General features: G+C 45.6%; 1 protein-coding gene across 5 annotated transcripts in view; it reads left to right on the plus strand.

The window, feature by feature from the left end:
• The window catches only part of ATP2B3 (ATPase plasma membrane Ca2+ transporting 3), a 380,238-nt gene that overhangs the window by 133,153 nt on the left and 225,110 nt on the right, over nt 1-21,975 (plus strand). For all 5 annotated transcript variants that reach the window (XM_089674938.1, XM_089674936.1, XM_089674937.1 and 2 more), the window contains exon 3: nt 20,661-20,997. In XM_089674938.1, coding sequence (XP_089531064.1) covers nt 20,796-20,997 — 202 coding nt within the window. In that variant the 5' untranslated portion in view covers nt 20,661-20,795. The remainder of the gene's footprint in view (nt 1-20,660; nt 20,998-21,975) is intronic.

The following is a 21,975-nucleotide window of genomic DNA, read 5'->3' on the forward strand; positions in this document are numbered from 1 at the left end:
ACAATACAATGCGATATATGAGGGGTTCGAGGGCCCTGCTCCTTGGAGCTTACAATCTAGGAGGGGGGGAAGAGTGGTACAGGGAGGAATAGTGCCACACTGTTGGTGTCAGTGCAGTGAATTTGACCTTTCATCTGAGAAGAATAGGGCCCCATTGATGGTGTCAGTGGGAAGAATAGTGCCTCATCGTTGGTGTCAGCGGGAAGAATAGTGCCCCATTGTTGATGTCAGTGAGAGAAATAGTGCCCCATTTTTAGTGTCAGTGGGAGGAATACTGCCTCATCATTGGTATATTGCACAATCTGATTGTACAAATGTTGTATAATTTCCTCTGAACTTACCAACATTTTGTAATTTAAGTGCCTTCCTATATTATTCCTTCAATTTGTATTCAGTCATCCAGGCACTTGTGCTATATAGTCAAGAGTAAGTAGCCATGTGGAGTGAAATGGAGTTAAAACGATGTTGCTGAAGTGGACTTCCTCCTGTCAGTGTGACTTCCTGTCTGAGTTGGGTGGGAGCTATAAATACAGGTTTGGCCAGGCTGTTGGGGTAAAGAGCTACAGGCTAGAGGATGTAGTTGGTGGAAGATCTACAATCTACGTTCCCCTGAGTAGGAACCTTCAATGGGACTGCAGACATGGATTGTTCTCTATTCAGATGGTAGGGGGCGTTTAGATCCTGGGAAGGTATGTGCACCACAGCATCTATACGAATAGGTGTTGGGAGAATACTGTGAACTATTATACATGTGGATTCATGGTTTGTTACTGGATTTTACAGTAAAACTTCAAATACAACGTGTGGCTTGATCTGTGTTTTCTGAGAAGTGTGTGAGAACTACATGCTGATATGCCAGAGTAAAAGAATGATTACGGGAAGGAGAAGCAGCCTGCTAGGAATGGGAGCTGTGTTGCCAGGAGATGGATAGTTCCAAAGGTGGGTTGGTCTGAGTGGTAGGATGGATCTTCCTAGGTGGCTGGGCTACTGTTACATGGTCCTCAGACGTTGGACAAGCTGGTCCTAGGGACCCAGCCTAGAAACATGGTTCAGCAAGGCCTTGCAAGTTTAAAGTAGAATTCCAGGCTAAACCTAACTAGTCTTAAAAAATGCTCCCACCTCCTAACACCTATGTTGTCTAACCTGTGTAAGAAGAGGAGAAGATGTACATACCTTTTTTCAGCCTGCTCCGGTCTGGCCATGTGATCCTTGTGTCAGCCAGTGGCAGCAGCAGGGGAGAGGAGAGAGCGCTCTGAGAAGCGCCGGAAATGCCTGGAAGCAGAGACATCACCCATAGGCTCTTTCGGCCCATCCGTTTTTGGCGTTCTCTCCTCTCCCCTGCAGTGTCCGTTGGCTGACACAGGGGAACCGGATCGTGTGACGGGACTGGAGGAGGCTGAAAATAGGGAGGTACATCTTTCATAGGTTGGCTTCTTAGGTTAGTCAACATAGGTGTTAGGAGGCGGGAGGGATCATTTTTAAAACTAGTTAGGTTTAGCTTGGAATTCTTTAATGGAGTAACTGTCCTCCAAACCTTTGGGTGGAATCTTCAAAGAGTTGAGTAATGGCAGAGCCTGAATTTTCTCTGTAGTAGGTGCCAGGACAGGCATCGCTGGCAGGGTATGTAACATGGATGTTTTCTTTCTTTGTGGGGCCCTTTAATTTATGACCTCTGGTCAACTGGAAATGCTAACAAGTAGATCTAAATGAAATTGTACAGTTATTATACAGGATTTATGTAGCGCCAACAGTTTGCTCAGCGCTTTACAATATAATGGGAGACAATACAGCAACAATACAGTTCAATACAAGAGGGAAAGGAGGGCCCTGCTCCTTGGAGCTTACAATCTAAAAATGAGATTGTACAGTTAGATTGTATTATGTGGCAAGCAACAAAATATTTCAAATGTTGGCAAGGACACTTTTTTTTTTAGGGGGGGGGGAGCTGTGAGTCGACGGAGAATTACTTTTATTAGGGGCAGGTCATTTATTTAAAATGGGCGTGATTCTACAAGAGGCATATCATTAACCTATTGTACGAGTTAATTTTAAAGTGCAGGAAGGTTTATCATAATGAACACAGTGACACAGCTGGGAAGGTATTGTTCATTAATCCTTTGACTACATGTTTTACACAGATGGAAGTAATCTGGCAGCTCTGCAGCCACTGGATCGCTTCCACACACCCCAATAATGGCTACCCCACACCATGTTTCTTGGGCTCCATGTGCCCATTAGTACAGCGGGGACTGGTGTGGCAGGTGCTGCCAGGTAGAGGGAAGGAAGACCAGTAAACATCCATTTGCTGATCCCCCCTACCTGTTACTGTCCCGCGACGTGTAAAGTGTACGCAGCCGGGAATGAACTAATACAGTGCAATCTGCACTGCACTAGTTTCATTGAAGGGCAGGTGAAACTTCAGGAGTCTTTTAGACCCCTGATGTCTCATTAAAGAGAACTTGTTACTAAACATTCATTACATAGGGGACTTTTTTCCCCTGTGTTAAGAAAAAACATGAAAAGAAAATTGAAGTTACACTCAAACACTTAACATAACCCTCAAAAAAACTGTTTTAAGCCCTCCCCCACCTCCACACACACATACAAACTTAAATGCAAGCCTCAGGGGTGCCTATGCACAAAAACATTGATTACGTTTCACATGTGACATATCATCATGCACATCAGAGTGGGATCAATAACTCTAGGAGCATCAGTCACGGTTAACTCTAAACTGATGACCTGTAGGGACTTTTAAAGACTCACTTATGGAAAATATAGGGTATCAAGGTTTGTTACCATTTCAAAAATGCACACAATTTGAAGGCTAGGCATGTTGGGTATCTATTTACTCTGTGTAATGTCCTCTTTTACATTTTGTCACCAAATTAGGTAATATATTGTGCTTATGTGCCCTAAAATTTACTTTAGTGTATTTTTTATATTTCAATATTTTTTTTTATTGAGAAACAGGCATACAATAGCATAAAACGAGATGGCAAAAAAGTCCACCTACATGGTGGAACGATATATAGAATCCCAATCATAGCACTGATAGGCACGCAAAAAGAATTGACCAACAATGGCAAGAGGAATACACACTGAGAGTGCCATTACCATCAAGACGTACAGGTTTCATCAATCAATAAACAGAGACTGAGCCGTAGGAATAAACCAAATGTAACAAAAACAATTCAGCGGAGAAAGTAGAAAGATGGAAAAGAAAGAGGAAACAACTCCTAAGGGAAAGGAGAGAAAAAAAAAGGGGGGGGGGGGGGGTCAGCTGTAAGACTCTCATGGTACAGAAATGTAACTAATCCAAGGCTCCCAAGTTTCCTCAAATCTGGACACATCGTCATTGACAATACTTGTAAGTTTATCGTTTACCTTTATCCAATTAAGTTTTTGTTTCACCCTGTCTAACGGGATCACAGATTGTTTCCAACTTCTAGCTATGGTAATGCAAGCCACCAATAAGAGGTATAAAATTAGTTTAGTCGATTTTTTGGGAACGTCAGCGGGTAGTATATGAAACAAGGCCACTTCCGGTGATCTACGGATATTAATTCCTGTTACTGAATATATAAATTTAAACATGCGGATCCAGAACCTACTCACAACTGGACATTTCCACCAAACGTGGAGCATAGTACCTTCTTGACCGCAGCGTCGGAAACAGCTAGATGATACTGAGGGGTACATTTTGGCTAGGCGAGTAGGAACCAAATACCAGCGAAGTAGCATTTTATAATTGGATTCAATAAGATCAGTGTTAATCAAGATCTTTGATAAAGTATGAGCCGTATTCCGCCATGTATCTAAATCTAATTAACTATTTAAATCCCCCTTCCTATTGGGTCATGTAGGATAATTTAGTGAGGGGATCAACAATGGAAGCATAAATAATGGATAAACGACCTCGCATCATCCCACCTGCCCCACAGGAGACCTCGAGGGAAGTAAGCGCACAAGGTTCTGAGAGTAATCTAAGTGATAAAAGAGCGAAGTTGGTGATAACAAAATATTTCTCTGGGAGGCATCTGATATTTTGTCAAAAAATGTTGGAGACCGAGGGCGAAACCCATCTAAATAGTCTCCGATACGTAACAGACCCTTATTAATCCACCATTGGAACACCGATGGAGATAGACCCGGGGCAAACTCAGGATTACCAGACACTGGGGCTAACGGGGTATGTGGAGAGGAGAAAGGTTTGCGAGCTCGCCATCTATCCCACACCGATAACGAATAGGATGGAGTAGGACACAAAATAGGAAGACGCAATCCACTGGGAAGCCACATGAGAGTACCAATAGCATATGGATGACACGAAAGAGCCTCAATCCCAACCCACTGGGGGACATATCCCCTGGCCATAGTACACAATAACTGTGCTATTTGAGCCACCTGAAAGTATGCCAAGAGATTATGGAGTCCCAAACCGCCATGCCTCTTCAGGGAAAAAAGGTAGACTTGTTAATCCTAGGTACTTTAGTGTATTTTTTACAGAAATTTTGCATTTTATAATCTGTGGTGCTAATATCGCATGACATAAAAAATTGGAACCACAACTATTTTATTCTCTAGATTGTCTGCTTTCAGAAAATATATAAGGTGTAGGGTTTTACTTAAACTTCATACCTAAAATGATTTTTAAAACTTGTGCAAAAAATGCAAAATCGGCTCTGGCAGTGAAATGATTCGTTTACCTATCTACAATGTTTAGTTTGCATAGTTCCTTTGCATTTGGGGCATCTAGCTGGTGTACCTCCAATCATTGCATTTTTAGCCCAAGAGGTAGAGATAAAGCGTCCATCCCTGTGCCTGCAGCCTATCGAACTCTAAGGCAGGCTGAAATACGTTGAGGCTGAACGGGACTGAGTTGTACTCATATTTAGGGGGCAAATACCTGGAATGTTAGAATGGTACTAATGTTTAGGGCTTTATGCACCAGAAGAATGAATGCCCGCAACACAGACTTCGTGCTCCAGGTGTTCGTTCCTAGGTGCATATGGCCCTAAACCACTGGATACACTGTCCAGCCGCAGCAGTTTTCAGCCTCTCATAGATGTTTAAGGTTGCCGACCGCAGGGCTAGGTGGTGCACATGTACCTTAGAGAGCATTTAGGAGGCACTGAGCTGAATTCTGCATCACATAGAGCAAATTTGTAAATCTTTTCCAAACCAACAGACACCTTTACAGTACCCACAACCTACTCCTCAATTCATGTTTTAGAATGGCTGGGGGGGGGGGGGGGGGGGGGCGGGCATGTCTAAATCTAAAATTACCCTTTAAAAAACAAAACAAAAAAACAATATAGGTAAAGAGCCTTGTCTTAGCCTACCTTCAAGAAGACCTTCATTACGGTAGTCAGAAACTGCAGCCAGCAACTGTTGAGGCAATAAACACTTTGGTCAGGAGTATGTATTGTACAGCAGTCAGCACTATGATAATGTACAACACAATATACAGAGTACAGTACAGAGGACGTGCCCCATATACTGCTGGTCACGTGGGGACAAATGCTTCAGATTTGTTGTCAGCAGGATGAAAAAAAAAAATGTTAGACTAATGCAGGCCATAGATGGGTCGAAAATCGGCCGTTTTTTCAACCGAAAAAAAAAAATCCGCCGATTTTCGGATCGTTAGTGGCTTAATAGGTCGGCTGGTTTTCGGGATTTTGGCACTTTCTTTTACTGGTAAAGTTGGAAAAAAATTGGCTGATTTTGCCAATCGGACGATTTTCGTGGCAATTGTGGGCAAATCGGCCGATCTTTTTACCGATAAAAAATCTGCGCATGAGCCGTGACCTAGAAAAAGGTGCAATAGGTGGAGACGAAATAGGTGGAGACGAAATAGGAGAAGACAAAAAAAAGAATAAGAAGAAATAGAAGAAGTAGCAAAAGAAGAAATAGAAGAAGAAAAAGAAGAAGAAGAATTCCAGTCCGCTATTATATTTGACATGAAAAGTCTTGTGGTTGCAACAATGTATCTATTTGTATCCTAATAAAAACATCTGTATCTGAAATGGATACAAATGGATACATTGTTGCAACCACTATACTTTTTCATGTCAAATATAATAGCGGGGCTGTCTGCAAGGACAGAAGTAATTAAATGCTGGCCGTAGACGGGACGAAAATCGGACTATTTTTTTTTCAGTTGGTGGTAACGTCGGCCTGTTGAACGACCTATTTTTCTTTTTTTTGTTAAAAAAACGGCCGGTTTTTGACCCATCTATGGCCTGCATTACACCATGTTCCAAATTATGATGCAAATTCTATTTAAGTGTCACAAAGATTAAATATTTTTTCAATTTAACTCATGGATGGCATTGTGTCAGGGCTCTTTTGATCACTGAAAACAATCTCGGACACCTGTGATAATTAGATTGGCCGGTGAGCCCAATTTAAGGAAAAACTACTAAAGGAGTTTGTTCCACATTATTAAGCAGAGCATCATTTTCAAGCAATATGGGGAAGAAAAAGGATCTCTCTGCTGCCGAAAAGAGTGAAATAGTTCAATGCCTTGGACGAGGTATGAAAACATTAGATATTTCACGAAAACTTAAGCGTGATCATCGCACTATTAACAGATTTGTGGCTGATTCAGAGCACAGCTGCTGGTGCCTCTGGAGTCCCACGGACATCAAGGTGTAGAGTCCTCCAGAGTCTTGCAACTGTGCATAAACCTTCTATTTGGCCACCAATAACCAATGCTCACAAGCAGAAACGGCTGCATTGGGCAGCAAAATACATGAAGACTAATTTTCAAACAGTCCTGTTCACTGATGAGTGCTGTGCAACCCTTGATGGTCCAGATGGATGGTCCAGATGGATGGAGTAATGGATGGTTGGTGGACAGCCACCCTGTTCCAACAAGGCTGCGACGTTAGCAAGCTGGTGGTGGAGTCATGTTTTCGGCCGGAATCATGGGAACAGAGCTGGTCGGCCCCTTTAGGGTCCCGGAAGGTGTAAAGATGACCTCTGCAAAGTATGTGGAGTTTATGACTGACCACTTTCTTCCCTGGTACAGAAGGAAGAACTATGCTTCCGTAATAAAATCATCTTCATGCATGACAATGCACCATCTCATGCTGCAAATAATACCTCTGCATCAATGGCTGTTATGGGGATAAAAGGAGAGAAAGTCATGGTGTGGCCTCCATCCTCCCCTGACCTCAATCCTATTGAGAACCTTTGGAGCATCCTCAAGTAAAAGATCTATGAGGGTGGGAGGCAGTTTACATCCAAACAGCAGCTCTGAGAGGCTATTCTGACATCTTACAAACAAATTCAAGCAGAAACTGTCCAAAAACTCACAAGTTCAATGGATGCAAGACTTGTGAAGCTGCTATCAAATAAGGGGTCCTATGTTACAATGTAACGTGACCTGTTAAAATGTTTAAAAAGTTAAAATGTTGTTAAAAGTTTGATTGAAATAGCTTTTGATTTCAGTAAATATGCTGCAAACACAACAAATGACAATTTTCAGTTCTTTACAACCTATAAAGTGTTTTGAAACTTACTGTGCGTAATAATTTGGAACAGTGCATTGGAAGTGTTTTATGTTTAACAAAAATCCTGTTATCATTAGGAGGTTTGTTCAATAAAATGTGAATTGTACTATTAATAGTTGATAACATGAGAATTATGCTGACTGTTATTTACATCAAGTATTTAGGTAAATGAGAAAAATATAATTTGCATAATAATTTGGAACACGGTGTAGTGATCAGAGGGAAGAAAAAACGTGCCCGTCATCTGTGGTCACTGGAGGGAAAATGCCTGCTATCTGTGGTCACCAGGGGGAAATGCCCGTTTTCTGTGGGTGGTCACCAGAGGGAAAATGCCTGCTATCTGTGGTCACTGGGGGATAAATACCCGTTTTCTGTGGGTGGTCAACGGGGGGGGGGGGGAATGCCCGCTATCTGCGGTCACTGGGGGGGGAAATGCCCGCTATCTGTGGTCACTGGGGGGGGGGAAATGCCCGCTATCTGCGGTCACTGGGGGGGGGAATGCCCGCTATCTGCGGTCACTGGGGGGGGAAATGCCCGCTATCTGCGGTCACTGGGGGGGGGGAAATGCCCGCTATCTGCGGTCACGGGGGGGGGGAAATGCCCGCTATCTGCGGTCACGGGGGGGGGGGGGAAATGCCCGCTATCCGCGGTCACTGGGGGGGGGGAAATGCCCGCTATCTGCGGTCACTGGGGGGGGAATGCCCGCTATCTGCGGTCACTGGGGGGGGGAATGCCCGCTATCTGCGGTAACTGGGGGGGGGAATGCCCGCTATCTGCGGTCACTGGGGGGGGGAATGCCCGCTATCTGCGGTCACTGGGGGGGGGAATGCCCGCTATCTGCGGTCACTGGGGGGGGGAATGCCCGCTATCTGCGGTCACTGGGGGGGGGGAAATGCCCGCTATCTGCGGTCACTGGGGGGGGGGAAATGCCCGCTATCTGCGGTCACTGGGGGGGGGAAATGCCCGCTATCTGCGGTCACTGGGGGGGGGGAAATGCCCACTATCTGCGGTCACTGGGGGGGGGAATGCCCACTATCTGCGGTCACTGGGGGGGGGAATGCCCACTATCTGCGGTCACTGGGGGGGGGAAATGCCCACTATCCACGGTCACTGGGGGGGGAAATGCCCACTATCCGCGGTCACTGGGGGGGGGAAATGCCCACTATCCGCGGTCACTGGGGGGGGGAATGCCCACTATCCGTGGTCGCTGGGGGGGGAAATGCCCACTATCCTCGGTCACTGGGGGGGGGGAAATGCCCACTATCCGTGGTCACTGGGGGGGGGGGAAATGCCCACTATCCGTGGTCACTGGGGGGGGGAAATGCCCACTATCCGTGGTCACTGGGGGGGGGAAATGCCCACTATCCGTGGTCACTGGGGGGGGGGAATGCCCACTATCCGTGGTCACTGGGGGGGGGAAATGCCCACTATCCGTGGTCACTGGGGGGGGGGAAATGCCCACTATCCGTGGTCACTGGGGGGGGGGAATGCCCACTATCCGTGGTCACTGGGGGGGGGGAATGCCCACTATCCGTGGTCACTGGGGGGGGGGAAATGCCCACTATCCGTGGTCACTGGGGGGGGGGGGAAATGCCCACTATCCGTGGTCACTGGGGGGGGGGGAAATGCCCACTATCCGTGGTCACTGGGGGGGGAATGCCCACTATCCGTGGTCACTGGGGGGGGGGGAAATGCCCACTATCTGTGGTCACTGGCCTGCTATCTGTGGTCAGTGGGATGAATAATACCCAGTATCTGTCATTAGTGGAGGAAAGAAATGCCTGCTATTGTTATCAGTGAAAAAAAGAATTGGTGTTCAATGGGGAGAAATATGAGACATTGGTGCTTAGTTAGAAAAAGACGGAACATTGGTGCTCAGCAAAGAGCAAGTTTGGGGCAGAGGTGCTCAGTTGAGATATTTGGGGCACTCACATCCATTTCATGTAAACTCTGAACTGCAGTTGGGACCAGGGGTGGACTGACCATTCGAGCACTCGGGCACTGCCCGAGGGCCCGGGGTCAGTAGGGGGCCCCATGAGATGTCCCTGGTACCTTTCATTGGCTTTTTTGGGTATGGGCGAGGACACGGGGGCCCCATGATCCCCTATTGCCCTTGGGCCCCATGAGTTGTCAGTCCGCCCCAAGCAGTGAGTGTAGTCTTAGAAACAGGGACGGAGATAAGGGGGGATGCACTTTAGTGGCAGGCACTGGGGACACCTATGAGCCACTCCATCCTCCCAGGACACAGCCTGGGGCTCTGTGAGGGAAATGAGGGGCTGTCCCAGATCTGGCAACTGTGCAACTGATGTATTGTCCCCACTAAGTATGGACTGAACAACATTTGAACACTCTGCTAAAACATTGTTTGTTTTCTGTATTTGTCTGTGTCCCCATTGGATAGATTTTCTGTCAGATCCTGTTGTGACAGAAATTCCCCCCATAGGAAATAAAAATCGAACAGGGGCTCCGACTCTTCCCCATTCTATTCAAAAACAGAACAAAGGAAATTCTAAAAGTAGGCTTCAGCCCGGGTTCACACTTTTGCGGTGCGGCATATAGCATGTGATTCGCATAGGAACCACGCCTCATTCCTGTGCGGTACATTTTGTATGGCTCAAATCGCACTGTATCCGCACCAAAATTGTGCACAACCCTTTTTTGGCCCGCACCAGAATCAGATCGCATGGGTATTCACACCCATGCGATCCGATTCTGCACATCGCACTGCGTTTTGCAAATCTCGAGGGCACTTGACAAACCTCTGTACCCTATATTTTCCATTGGCGACACTTCATTAGCTCCATATAGGTTTAGAGATAACTGTAAATAATGGACCAAGAATTTTCGATCTCACACTGGTGTGTTTATCAATATGTAACATGTAGTGTAATTCACGTTTTTGCGCATAGGTGCCCCCAGATGCGTGCATTTACATTTATATTTGGGTAGTGCAGGGCTCAAAAATTTTTTGGGGGGGATTTTATGTGATTGGATATAACTAATTTTTTTTACACTTTTTACATTTTTCTTTAGGTTTTTTTCATCACATAGGGGACAAAAAGCCACCTAGGTAATGATTTTGTTGGTGACAGGTTCTCTTTAATAAGACATCAGGGGTCTATAAAACCCCTGATGTCTCACCTGTCCTCCAATGAATCTAATAGAGTTCAGCTCGCACTTTATTAGATTCTTAACTTGGCCTTACAGGCTGGGAAAAGTGACACAAGAACCCACCAGTGACATTTTACATGTTTCTCCTGGACGGGGAGATCAGTGAAAGGACGTTCACTCATTTCCCTCTCCTCTACCTGGAGGCATGTTGGTCCCAGGTCTGTTAATGAGCACGTGGAGGCTGGGAAACATAGCGGGGGCGCTCGCAGGGGGACACCAGCTGTAAGAAAGCTGCACAGCCACTGGATCGCTTCCATCTAACAGCCAACAGTCAGATTAACACACAGCGTCACAGGAGTGAGCTCTGATTCAAACCCCCTCACATGCTGTTTCTCTCCCCTGACACAGTAGCTCTGAGCTCACTCCTGTGATGCTGGTGATGAGCAATAACAGCTCAGTTGGGAGTCTCTTAGCAACGTCCTAGCAACAAGAAAGGATGGGATGATGTCATCTCTGGGAGTTTTTCAGTCAGACTTTAGGAGGTACATAAATAGCCTACACCTATAGCAAGGGCATTATTACATTTTGGCCAAAGCTGCACCTGTTTTTATCTGCAGACCAGGGGCGGACTGACAACTCATGGGGCCTCCGGGCAATAGGGATCATGGGGCCCCTGTGTCCTTGCCCAAACTCAAAAAAGCCTATGAAAAAGGTACCAGGGGCATCTCATGGGGCTCCCTACTGACCCCGGGTCCTCGGGCAGCACCCGAGTTTCCAAATGGTCAGTCCACCCCTGCTGCAGACACCCCACCTACATAGGCAGTTTTTTTTTTTAAACCATGCCTTTAAGATGATGTTATACTTTGTAAATTTCTTGTTTTTAATCGTAGGGAATCTATAAATTATTTATTCTCCATGCTGCTCAAAGAATTTTTACATTCGACCTAATTTTGGCTGTGTTGGATGCCTGGATTCCTCCCCCACCCCCCGCACACTATGCTTCTTCCCATTGGCCCCTCCATCACCCATGGGTACTGTAATGATGTAGGGGCCCACGATAGAAGCCATGGACTGTGGCAGGGACACAGACACCAACTCACCCATGCTTTTTCTCGCATTCTTTTTTTTTTTACATAGCAACAGTTGTTTGCTGGACACATTCACATGCAGAGTCATTCTGAAGGGCCAACACCTGTTCAGTATGTGGATGGACCTGCTTCCTGCCACCAATGCTGATTGCTCAGCTACCGGTACGGTAATGGCGTCATCCTGTTGGGGGGAGGGTGGTATAAATCGTGTTTTGTAGGTTTATTATTGTCGGTCCTTCATGACCTTGATTGGGCTGGTTGCGCATTTTCAAAAAAGGTCATGCAGGTACCATCTGCTCTGAGCACTGTAGTAACGTATGTAAGGACTGTCTTAGGCTGGAGCAGGGGCGGACTGACAACTCATGGGGCCCCCGGGCAATAGAGGATCATGGAGTCCCTGTGTCCTTGCCCAAACTCAAAAAAGCCTAAGAAAAAGGTACCAGGGGCATCTCATGGGGCCCCCTACTGACCCCGGGCCCTTGGGCAGTGCCCGCGTTTCCAAATAGTCAGTGCCCGCATTTCCAAATGGTCAGTCGGCCCCTGGACTGGAGTGTCCCTTGTTCTAATGTAAGGTTGAAGATAGGCTGAAGTCAGCCTGAGCCAGGGGCGGACTGACCATTTGGAAACTCGGGCACTGCCTGAGGGCCCGGGGTCAGTAGGGGGCCCCATGAGATGCCCCTGGTACCTTTTTCATAGGCTTTTTTGAGTTTGGGCAAGAACACAGGGGCCCCATGTTCCCCTATTGCCCGGGGGCCCCATGAGTTGTCAGTCCTCCCCTTGCCTGAGCTCTATATTTTGTTTCTGTGTTTGTTGGGTTTCCCCTAAGCACAGACTATTTTTTACTCTCTGCCTGTTGCAAGCAGGGCCAGAGACAAGAACAAGATGTTGCCAACATTTTAAAAACATTTTAGGGACTCTGTTTTTACTGTATGCTTGGAAAGCCAGCACAGGCAGAGTAGTATGTTAGTTAGGGGTGGGGAATTCATGCATGGGTGTGGCTTAAGCAGAAAAAAGATGGCGGTGCGAGAAGTGCGCCACTCCAAAAATGGGTGTGGTATAAATTACTCTAAATACTGGGTGTGGCTTAAAGGAGGTCTGGTTAAATAGAGCCTGAGATTTTCTCGGGCTCCCCCCCATGCAATTCTGCTCTCTTCCCCAATATCCCAAAAAACAAACACACAGACTTGTCTAAAAAAAAAAAACTTTAATAATGTAAACGTAAAGAACTGGTCCACACTCACTGATTGGTTGCTAGAGGTTACTGCAATTAGTACTGCACTTGGTCAGAGACTGCAGGCGTTGTACAGGACATGGTCAGAGACTGCAGGCATGGTACAGGAGATGGTCAGTGACTGCAGGCATGGTACAGGAGATGGTCAGAGACTGCAGGCATGGTACAGGAGATGGTCAGAGACTGCAGGCATTGTACAGGAGATGGTCAGAGATTGCTGGCGTGGTACAGGACATGGAGAGAGACTGCAGGCGTGGTACAGGAGATGGTCAGAGACTGCAGGCATGGTACAGGAGATGATCAGAGACTGCAGGCATGGTACAGGAGATGATCAGAGACTGCAGGCATAGTACAGGAGATGATCAGAGACTGCAGGCATGGTACAAGAGATGATCAGAGACTGCAGGCATGGTACAGGAGATGGTCAGAGACTGCATGCATGGTACAGGAGATGGTCAGAGACTGCACAGGAGATGGTCAGAGACTGCAAGCATGGTACAGGAGATGGTCAGAGATTGCTGGCGTAGTACAGGACATGGAGAGAGACTGCAGGCATGGTACAGGAGATGGTCAGAGACTGCAGGCATGGTACAGGAGATGGTCAGAGACTGCAAACGTAGTGCAGGCATACCCATACCGGCCACCCACCGCCACTTTCTCCCCCCCCCCTCCAAAAAAAACCAGGACATTGGCCATCTACCTTTTTCCTGTGCTGGCTTTGGGCCCTGCGGCTCCTCAGTCCTCTATCTGCTCGGGTCTCTCACGGCCTCCTGTCCCTATCTGCTCCAGTCTGTTAGGAGCTGAGAGTTTGTGGCCATTCACTGGCCTGTTCAGCAGCAGCCTCCTCTTCCTCTCCATGTGCTAACAGGAAATGATCACCCTCTGCTAGTCTTGTCTCCTTGCTAGTACTAACCAATCACTTGAGAGAAAGGCACCACATGACCACATGCAAGCAGAGGAGGTGGGGGGAGGATCACACTCCCTGAAAATTAAATCTCTGCTTACCTGCCAGATCTACTTTGTATGCTGTATTGGTGCCAAACTTCTCTGCTGTCTGGGCCTGTTTTTCGTGATTTTGCCCGGGACAAGCCTCGAGCGGGACATTTGTCTGATTTCCATGAGTGTCCCGAGCAAATCGTGACTGTTGGCAACTAAGCAAGGGGTGGGCAGGAGGGGCAGATGCCCTGGGCACTGTGCTATCATGTGAAGTGGGGCGAGGACACTGGGAGGAGATTGAGGGAGGGGATTTTTGTTGGGAGGGGGAATTTGGGGGATGGCAGGGAGTAAGAATTGTTCTAGGAAGGGACATTTGGAAAGGGGTGCTAGGACTGATAATTTGGGGGCATTTGTGTTGGGAGGGGGGGATAGGGGGAAGATAATTTGTACTAGGGGGAGGATTTAGGGGGTTTGTGCCAGAAGAGGTCATGTGGTAGAGGGGGAGGAGATTTGTATTAGGAGTGGAATTTAATTTTTGGGGGGGATTTGTACTAGTAGGAGTGATTGAGGGTATTTGTGCTAGGAGGGTATTTGGGGGGGGGTTGTGCTAGGAGGGGTATTGGGTGGGATTTTTGCTGGGAGGGGGCCTTGGAGTGGAGGGGGAGAGGATTTGTGCTTGGGGGGAAATTTGAGGGGTAGAATATTTGTGCTGGGGGAGCGATTGGGGGGGGGGATTTCTGCTGGGGGGGGGAATTTCATCAGGGAGGTGGATTTGTACTGGAAGAAGGAGGAATCTATGCTTTGGGGGTAAGCATGCAGATAATTGCTCACTTTTTTTGGGGGGGGAGGATTTTTGCTGAGACATAATGCTCATCCATCTTGGGGAGAGTAGTTTGGCATGTTTGCCCTGAGCTCTAAATGACCTCTAAATGACCTTGTCCTGGCACTGGTTGCAAGTGATTGTTCCTAGCAGATAGAAAAAGAATATATGGTAGCACTGAATTATGAATATTTATGTCTCCTTGGCCAACCAATGTTGGCAATGTTTATTGCTAGCCGTGTATGCTATATCTGGGGTGATGTTGCAGAAGGGTTTTTTTTTTCTTGCCTCCTGGGCTGCTGCCAGGAGAGGAGGTGCTGGAGGTCTGTGCCCCCAGGTCTGTTTCTGTGAAGGGTGGGCCTTAGGTTTGTGCCTTGAAAGATACCATGCTCTACATTACTGGAACATCTGGAGAAGAAGTGTCCTGCTAAATAATGTCATGGAGAGCTGGATACAAGCTGCTGTCTTAAAAAACTCTCCTAAATGTCCTAAAGGTACTGCTACCCAATTACTTTCACCCCACAAGGAGTCAAGGATTCCACTCTGAGGTTTGAGATGCTGGAGCACCAAGTCACCTGGAGATCCTCCTCATCTACTCAGAGGTATGGGGGTCTGTGGCCTCCCAAGAGTTTGCTCTACATTGCTGGAACATCTGGGATAGAAGTTTCCTAATAAATAGTGTCCTGGAGGGCTGGGTACGAGCTGCTGCCTTAAAAAAAACTCTCCTAAATGTCGTAAAGGGACTGCTACCCAATTACTTTCACCCTGCAAGGAGTCAAGGATTCCACTCTGAGGTTTGAGATGCTGGAGCACCAAGCCACCTGGAGGTCCTCCTCATCTACCCAGGGGTACGGGGGTCTGTGGCCTCCCAAGAGTTTGGTCTACGTTGCTGGAACATCTGGGATAGAAGTTTCCTGGTAAATAGTGTCCTGGAGAGCTGGGTACAAGCTGCTTCCTAAATAAATTCTCCTAAATGTTCTAATAGAACTGGTATCCAATTACTACAAAGAGTCAAGGATTCCCAATGAGGTGGGAGATGCTAGCCCACTAAGCTAACTGGAGGTCTTTACCATCAAACCAGAGATAGGAGGGGAGGGCTACACCTGGAGAATTTTATTTCTGAGTTAACCACTTGCAGATAGCAATGTACTGCGGACAGTCGGCCCATATACTGTAGACACAGCGATGTACCTATACTTCGTCAGTCTCTTCAGGGTACAGGGCATGCGCACGCACCCCCACTCGATGATTTCTGCTGTGATTGTACACAGCAGGAGTTTGTCAGCAGGTCCTGGCCAATTATTCATGGCTGGGACTTGCTGATCAGCTGTTTCCAATCACAGCCCAGAACCTGTATAGGCTCTGTACAGAGGGAACAATCTCTCTGTTACTTCTCCCTGCTTTAAAACACAAATAAAAAAAAGAGATCTTTAGTTAAAACAGCACACATTACACAAATTAACACTTGTGTTAGGCACACACTTAACTCCATGATTACCCGAGATGTTAACCCCTTCCCAGCCAGTGTCATTGGTATAGTATTAGTGTCAGTGTGAGTTAGTGTCAGATTGCCTGCTGCACTATCACAGTCCCGCTATAAGTTGCTGTTCGCCTCCAGTAGTAATATAAAAAAATCAATAAAAATTCTATTATATATACCATAGTATACAGCTATTGGGAATTTTTTTTATCAAAGACATGTAGCAGAATATATTTTGACCTAAATTTATGAAGAAATTCGATTTTTAAATATTGTTTTATTGGATTTGTTTTATAGCTGCAAGTAAAAAATATTGTTTTTGTTTCATTTATATAATAAAAAAAAAAACAGATCAAATACCACCAAAAGAAAGCCTTATCTGTGTGAAAAAAATTATATACATTTCATTTGGGTACAGTGTTGCATGACCACACAATTGCCAGTTAAAGTAGCACTTTGCTGAATAGCAAAAAATGGCCTGGTCATGAAGAGAAAAAAACCTTCTGGAGCTGAAGTGGTTAATACCTATTTATATATAGGACTATTTAGTTGCTATGTTAGTACCTTTGCTGAGTTTGCTGAACAATGGATGATTAAGGGCACAATATATGGGGGATGGGGGTATCAAAGTGATACATATTGATACATACAAATGCTTGGACCTATATTCTTTTATGTGATTTTGGGACTTATGGCAAGTAAAGCTTCTTTTTTTTATGACATAGTTTACACTATTTATACACTAACTAATAATGGAACAAGCTTTTGTTGTGTATATGTCCCATTAAAACAAGTTGGGGAGAAAAGTCACAGTGGGTTCCAGTGTTGTGGCCATGCAGATAAGCGCAGGCTGCTACTTCAGAAATCTGTCGTTGGTAACTATTCTTTTTCTATTTTTTGTTTTTCACAATGCGCAAAGCAGCATTGTCTGTAAATCCCAGTTTAACCTAATTTCTGTATGTTTGCATTCATTATAAGCAAGAGTGCGTGTATCACACTCCTTCCCTTCTAGCCACAAACTCTAACATTGACCTTTCAGTTCTACAGATGAATTAGATTTCTGTAGCCTGATGTCCACTGTCATACAAGCATGTATACCAGCCTTTCTCAACCAGGGTTCTGTGGAACCCGAGGGTTCCTCCAGAGTTTGTTCCTTAAACAATGAAGCTGATTTACATGGATTGAAATTTGTTCCGTTCAGCAGGGAGTGTCCAAATTTTGATCCATGAATGTGCAGGCTCGTTGTACAGAAGTCAATCTACCGACCAACGTCTGCACAACCAGCCTCTCGGATTTTCCCTGCATGATCAGCGCCAGTGGCTATAGCAAGCAGCGCTGATCAGTGTATTCTGTCGGTAGGGAAGGCTCCCCCCTGTCAGAACACAATTCCTTAGTCAGGACGAATTGCCCATCCACATTAAGTGTGTGGATGGGGGTATCAAGTAATTTATTTTCATTCAACCTGCTGGTTGAACAAAAAGATGTTTTAGCAAATCCTGCTTCTCACATTAAATCAATATTCTTTTCAGATACCTGTAATGGGAGCATTCTTCCCACTGGCCACCGATGTAAGAAGCATTCTTCCCACTGGCCACCAATGTAAGAAGCATTCTTCCCACTGGCCACCAATATAAGAGGCATTCTTTTCACTGGCCACCAATATAAGAGGCATTCTTTTCACTGGCCACCAATGTAAGAGGCATTCTTCCCACTGGCCACTAATATAAGAGGCATTCTTTCACTGGCCACCAATGTAAGAGGCATTCTTCCCACTGGCCACCAATATAAGAGGCATTTTTTCCATTGGCCACCAATGTTAGAGGCATTCTTTCCACTGACCACCAATGTAAGGAGCATTCTTCCCACTGACCACCAATGTAAGGAGCATTCTTCCCACTGACCACTAATGTAAGGAGCATTCTTCCCACTTACCACCAATGTAAGGAGCATTCTTCCCACTGATCACCAATTTAAGGGGCATTCGTCCCACTGGCCACCAATTTAAGGGGCATTCTTCCCACTGGCCAGCAATGTAAGGAGCATTCTTCCCACCGACCACCAATGTAAGGAGCATTCTTCCCACTGGCCACCAATTTAAGGGGCATTCTTCCCACTGTCCACCAATGTAAGGAGCATTCTTCCCACTGACCACCAGTGTAAGGAGCATTCTTCTGCTTTAAAATGTCAGCTCTTAGGGCTTCTGACATCACATCCAAGCCGTTTACACCCAGCAGCAGTCCAAGAGTTTCTCAACCATTCAACCCTTGGGCTCCTTCAGAGGTAGCTAGGGGTTCCTTGAGCAATGAGCAATTTCTGCTTCCCAGATACAGTTGATCTGTTAGCTACCTGTAAGGCAGTAATTCTCAATGACCACAAGTGTAAGGAGCACTCTTCCCACTGACCAGCACACTAATATATCATGAGCTGTAGATATAGTCATTTTTAGCAAGGGTTTCCTGGGACCCTGAAAGTTATTTCATGGGTTTCTCTGTGTTAAAAAGGTTGAGAAAGGCTGGTGTACACAGCTGACCAAATCCTCCATGTTCCCCCCAAGAGTCTTATTTTTATTGTAATTGTATTTTTATTTTTATTGTACCATTATGACAATAGGGCCAATCATTTCGCTGGTCCCAAGGAAGGCTCTTACAGGTAAATAATATGCCTACAATATATTAAACGTACATAGGAAATTTGCTAATGAAATGCATTGTCTGGCAGCAGGGTCTCTTTACAGCCCCACTCCAGGCAGCAGAGGAGAATGACAAAACTCTCTCTGGTTTTCCATTATTGTCCATGTCCCCATTGGGATGGCAAATAAGGGGAAACATCCTCAACAGGAACACAGATGTCATCGAAAACCAGAAAGCAGTTCTATGCCTTCCCTACTCTATCCAAAACTATAAAAAATTATTTTTTATGCTTTAAGACGACATCCAAAACTGTTTTTTTCAAAGCACGGTACCTAAAGGCTTGCAGTCAAGGAGACATTGCTAACCGGAGAAGTGTGTTTTGTTTTCTTGACTTTATTGGCTGTGTCAATAGACATCTATGGTTGGCCGTGTATTCTCTGTACAACGGCAGAAGGCTTCTACAGAGCAGCTTGGAGGTATTTTCTTGCATAATAGCAGGCTGCTTCTGCTTTGCTCTGCGGTTTCTCCCTGAAGCAGCTGCACCTGATCAGTGGAGCAAAGAAGAGGGGGTTTCTATTCAGCATGGGAAATGTAACCCAACATAATCTGTACCTACCAGCCATTTGTCTTTAATTAGTTTGTAATCTTTCAGTAGAGGCATGCTTAGCACACCTGCAACATAACAGATGTTGTGGAACTACAAGACCTGGCATGCTTTTCCAGTCTTCTTCTATGTCCGCAGCTTCAGATCCCAAACTACTCTAGAATCACGTAGACAAGAGCAGACAGGGCACAGGAAGGTATTAAAAATCAAAATATTTAATAGGAAATAAAATAATATCATACTGACATCTGAATATGTGTTCAACAGCATAGGAAGTGTCCACAGGATCCAAGAATACACCATCAGGCTGTCAGGTGTAAAGCTGGCACTAGGGGCGCTAGACCCAGCACAATAGTCCTCAAATTGCTAGATATCCAACTTTTAATGTTAAAGGCCTTACAGAATACAAATTTGAACTAAAGCTAGTGTGACCAAAGGTCCCTAGTTTCTAAGGACAGTTGTCTATTTTAGGGGGCTGTCCTCAGTTTCCAGGAACAGTCATCTATTTTAGGTGGTTGTCACTGGGGAAAAAAATGTCTCAGATTTTGTCCCCGGTTAAAAGAATGTGTCCCTGATTTAATTTCAGGTTTATTAATGGTGTCACCAGCCCCAGGCAGCTTTAGGGTAATCCATTTTAGCAACATTCCTGTGATTGGCTTGGAGCAGGAGGAGGGAGGAGAGGCATATGTCTGCTCCTGGCTGTGCTAAGGGCTATTGATGATGTCACATGGCGATAGTATGTGGTCTTCTAGGTCCCTCTTCTCTCAGTTTGTGCAGATTTTGTTGCAGAAGCTAAAGATGTGGTTAATTTTCACCTTGCCCTTGCTTCTGACGGTGGCCTGCAGTGCACTTCTGGGCCCACACTTTTGACCCAGAGCAAAGTAGGCTCAGGTGTTTTTAATCTCTTCTATACTGACTTGCATCCTACTCTTGCTAGAAATTCTTGTAAACCCCCCATCTCAAAAAAAGTATATATTTTCTGAATCATATTGATATTTTATCTGGGAACATATTCCGGAGTGCCATCCAACTTGAACTGTTCATGGAGGGAAGTTGAGTTGAAGTTGATTGTGCCAGGAAGGATAATTTTGGAAGCTAAACAGTTATATCTATGCAGATCATCTTGAAGCTGGAAATTTATGTTATCTAGTTATATGACTGGTGATGTAGGCCTGTCAGATGCATTACCTCTACCAAGTCAAGTGTTCTTATCATTCATTTGCTTTGTCTTTTTTTGCAGGCCCATCATCTATCTGGCACACCCACTGATACCAAGCCTGAAGACTGTGGCCACCAGTTTTGGAAAACAGAACACACACTCACTCACACCAATACCTACTCTCCTCGGCCAGGAAATAACATCAAGCGAGTCAAGATGGGAGATTTGAACAGTTCAGTGGATTTTTACCCAAAGAACCAGCGGAGAGAGCAGAATCATGCCGGAGGCTTTGGCTGCACTTTACAAGAGCTGCGCTCTCTCATGGAGCTGCGAGGAGCAGAGGCCATTCAAAAAATACAAGATAGTTATGGTGACGTCAATGGCCTATGTAGGAGACTGAAGACTTCCCCAACTGAAGGTAAAGTCCTCATTTCAAATTTAGCTGTTGTCAACCTGATGTGGTGAGCCCAATACTTCTGATTGCACTATGTATTCTCACAAAGTACAAAGTGTGTAGAAGGACAATATATGGCTGGATGATGAGACCAAAGAGTGAGCAGAGGGCAAACTCTTTGTAGTAATACGGGAAAGTGTGCACAGGGTAGTCATGTGGTTAATATGAGATTGGACATCGATATCCAATAAGCCTCTCAGTGCTCTCACGTGGCTCTTAGAAAAAGTTGAGGTGCCCCTTGGTCAAGAAAGATAATGTGGGACCTATGGTATTGATCACCAGCTTGTTTATGGAAAGTGCATGACTTCCTTGCTTGAGTTTATATGTGGTCATACGTTGATCGGGGGGGTGTGAAAACCAAGTCTTTGTTCAACATGCAGCTTTTTCTTTGTTATCTTCATGATCTCGACTCATGCATGGCAAAGACCGCATCATTCCACTCAGATTCGGCTATGCATATGTGAAACCAAGTCTGGACACTTTGTTTCGTGTATATAACCAGCTTTAGACTGCGACTTAATGGTAATTTAATCTGTGACTATCCCCGAGTTACCCCCATGCTGTTCTATAATCTTTATAGAACAAACTACAGCTCAATGAAACTTTAGCAATCTCTGGAGGAACCCAAGGGTTCCACAGAACCCTGGTTGAGAATGGCTGGTTTAGAATATAACTGGACAGTGATATCGGAGTGTGAGGGCACAGCAATTAAATAGTAGATGTAGAATGTTGTCCTGTTGTCCTGACTGGATGAGGATATTGGTGGGTGTCATGTAACTGTTGTTACATAGTGAATGACAGTCTAATTCTTAGAGAAAATGTCCAATGAAAGCATGCATTTATCCTGCTCATAGAGCTCTGGCAATAAACCAAAGACCAAGGTGGTTCTGAACCACTATTCTGCCTTTTAGGCTACACCCACACTGCACTTCAAAAGATCAT

This window comes from Staurois parvus, unplaced genomic scaffold, assembly GCF_062004578.1.
Source record: "Staurois parvus isolate SC_StPar_1 unplaced genomic scaffold, SC_StPar_1.0 ptg000154l, whole genome shotgun sequence".
NCBI lineage: Eukaryota > Metazoa > Chordata > Amphibia > Anura > Ranidae > Staurois > Staurois parvus.